Raw genomic sequence first — 2,988 nt, 5'->3', positions numbered from 1 at the left:
CCTGGGAATCTTACAGGCACTTACTACAAAGTAGATGGGAGATGTTCATGAAAATGGGTTTATTCTTAGAAATATTATAGAAGATACCAATTACTACTAGCTAGGAATGTTGCAATAGACAAGGCATTGTGGGTAGCTGTTGTAGAATGAGTAGTCTTGGGCAGTAAAGCAAATAAAAATGGGATAAAATATAATGCTCCACTAATGATTTTGAAATGAATGATGAATTCATTGTAAGTAACTATGCTTGCTTATTTCCAGGTAAAGACTGTAAATTATATGGAGCCAGAAAACATCACAACTACTTCAAAATTCATCCTTCTGGGACTTTCAAAAGAAAATGATATCCAGCCTCTTCTATTTGCACTGTTCCTGTTCATTTACCTGGTCTGCATAGTAGGAAATATGCTGATCATCCTGATCATTAGCTCTGATGCCCACCTCCACACTCCAATGTATTTCTTTCTCTCTAACCTATCTTTTACAGACATTTGCTTCATATCCACCACAGTTCCCAAGATGTTAGTGAACATCCAGGCACAGAATATATCCATAACATACGAAGGCTGCCTCACTCAGATGTATTTTTTCATGTGTTTTTCTGGATTGGATAGTTTGTTACTGACTGTAATGGCCTATGACCGGTTTGTGGCCATATGTCACCCCTTGCACTACATGATTATCATGAGCCCTCACTTTTGTGGTACTCTACTTCTATTGTCTTGGCTATTCTGTCTAGCCTATTCATTGTTGCAAACTTTAATGTTTTTGAGGGTGTCTTTCTGTAAGAAAACAGAAATCCCCCACTACTTCTGTGAACTTGCTCAGATCCTCAAGCTTGCCTGCTCAGACACATATGCCAATGATGTCCTGCTTTACTGTGTAACTGGTTTGCTAGGTATTATTCCTCTGTCTGGGATTCTTTTCTCATATTCTAAAATCATCAACTCTATAGTGGGCATTTCATCTGCTAGGAGGAAATATAAAGCCTTTTCTACTTGTGGTTCTCATCTTTCAGTTGTCTCATTGTTCTATGGCACAGGCCTTGGGGTCTACCTCACTTCTCGAACATCCTATAAATCCAGAGAAGGTTCAATCACCTCAGTGATGTATACTGTGGTTACTCCCATGCTAAATCCTTTTATCTACAGTCTAAGGAACAAAGACTTGAAACAGGCTCTTAGAAGACTTTTTCATACCATAAGAGACAGGTTTCATTAAGATAATAGAATCTAGAGGGCTGATGATTGGAGTATTTTAGCACAAGTGGCATTCTTCTATAGTCTTAAGATACAGAGAAGAAATGTTACTCATGAAGTACAAGAAGAAAATATTTCATGACAATAGGTAAAATTGAAACAAAGTGAATCATGAGTAGTCAGCAACTAGATTCCTTATGTAAATAATTTCAAGAATATATACTTACAAGCATGGCAGGGGCAAAGTAGAAAACACAGCCAGTAAAAGAGAGATATGACATATATTTATGCTCAACTCCTTAAGTCACTGTCTCCACAGTAATGCTTGCAGGCTTTTTTTGTTTGTTTTTGGTCTTTGTCAGCGAAAAATTTATTAAATATATATTTATCAAAGTAACTTTATTTTTCTCTACAAAATATATTTATTGAGCCTTGTTTTCATCATTATTATTAGTCATGATGGTAGTTGGGTTTTGTATACTGTGCAAGAGTCCTTGAACTTGATCTCTAGTACCTCAAAATAAAAACGTGATTGTGATTGTTACTGACCTATGGTGAGGATCCCATTGGAATTTTTCTTTAAGATAAAATTCTGGAACTAGAGGGGTGGTGAAGTCACGTGCCAGCGGTTGTGCCCACCGTGCCCTGCGAGGTTGGGGTGGGGGAGCAGGCCAAGTTCGTGCCCGGAGTTGGCGATGAGGAGAAGTCGCACACTTGGCGCCGTGGCCCATGCTCTGGCGGGTTATTAGCAAAAGATGGTGGATCGACTGGCAAACAGTGAAGCAAATACTAGATGCGTAAGTATTGTGGAGAACTGTTTTGGCAACTGGTCAGCCTTGACCATCCCTGGACCAGTGCTTATTGGAGGAGTATTGACTAAGCTGTGCAGAAATAAGCATAAAGCAAGGCAGTTTTTCTTATTTTAATGATATTCTTGCATACGGTAATATTGTTACCCAGAAGAAAAAATACAACAAACAATATGTTATTCCCTTGGAAAATGTCACCATTGATTCTATCAAAGATGTAGAGGAATTACAGAATGGATGACTTATTAAGACACAGACTAAGTCCTTTGCAGTTTATGCTGCCACTGTCACAGAAAAGTCAGTGGATGAACCACATACATAAGTGTGTCAGTGATTTATTCTACAAAAGTAGAAAGACGCATAGCAATGAACATGCTGCTAAATAGGGTTCCTGACTCTGAGGCCACCGTGTGTATGCACTGTCTGAAAGCAAAATTCACACCTGAATCAGCGGCATCATTGCTGCAAATGTGACTTTGTTGTTTGTGGTCCCTGTTCTGAAAAGAGATTTCTTCTTCCCAGCCTGCCTTCTAAGCCTATGTGGATTTGTGACTTCTGCTATGAGCTGCTTTCCACGGGGGACATGGCTGCATGTCAGCCAACTAGATCAGACTTACAGTCAGTCATTGAAGTCTCCATTAAATGATGACAATGATGACAATGACAGCAGTGACTAAGGACATGCTGTGAAATAATTGTCTGAGAATCAGCTTTGAGGGAAGCATAAAATTCATGGCTCTTTCAGTTTTGCTCTGGTCATGACTGCCTGAGAAGGTCTTATTCTCTGTGCCTCAGTTTCCTGTAGAAAGCAGCCTTGTGCTTTCTCCTCCTCTCTGGCCTCACAGGGACAAACTGTTGAAAATGCATCCGATAAGGTCTTGGCTTTCTACTCTGCTTATTTCTAGATTATTTTCTTGTAAGTTGGACAAGATGTTTATTTAACAGATCTTGCATTACATTTTTCCCAGTGATATGGAAAA

At 39.2% G+C, this 2,988-nt stretch overlaps 1 protein-coding gene and 1 pseudogene across 1 annotated transcript; both read left to right on the top strand.

Annotated features, from left to right (window-relative positions):
• Positions 1–279: 279 nt before the first annotated feature.
• Positions 280–1,221, top strand: Or7d12 (olfactory receptor family 7 subfamily D member 12). Its single transcript, NM_001000872.1, has one exon. It carries the CDS (start codon positions 280–282, stop codon positions 1,219–1,221), a length of 942 nt encoding a protein of 313 aa, NP_001000872.1.
• A 733-nt stretch (positions 1,222–1,954) lies between these two features.
• On the top strand, positions 1,955–2,685 carry Plekhf2-ps1 (pleckstrin homology and FYVE domain containing 2, pseudogene 1; annotated as a pseudogene).
• Positions 2,686–2,988: the final 303 nt, after the last annotated feature.

This window comes from Rattus norvegicus, chromosome 8, assembly GCF_036323735.1.
Source record: "Rattus norvegicus strain BN/NHsdMcwi chromosome 8, GRCr8, whole genome shotgun sequence".
Taxonomy (NCBI): domain Eukaryota; kingdom Metazoa; phylum Chordata; class Mammalia; order Rodentia; family Muridae; genus Rattus; species Rattus norvegicus.
This window is presented reverse-complemented; position numbering and strand designations above follow the sequence as displayed.

What these genes read in the sequence shown, in the direction of transcription:
- Or7d12 (NM_001000872.1), top strand. Translation starts at nt 280, where the DNA reads ATGGAGCCAGAAAACATCACAACTACTTCAAAATTCATCCTTCTGGGA.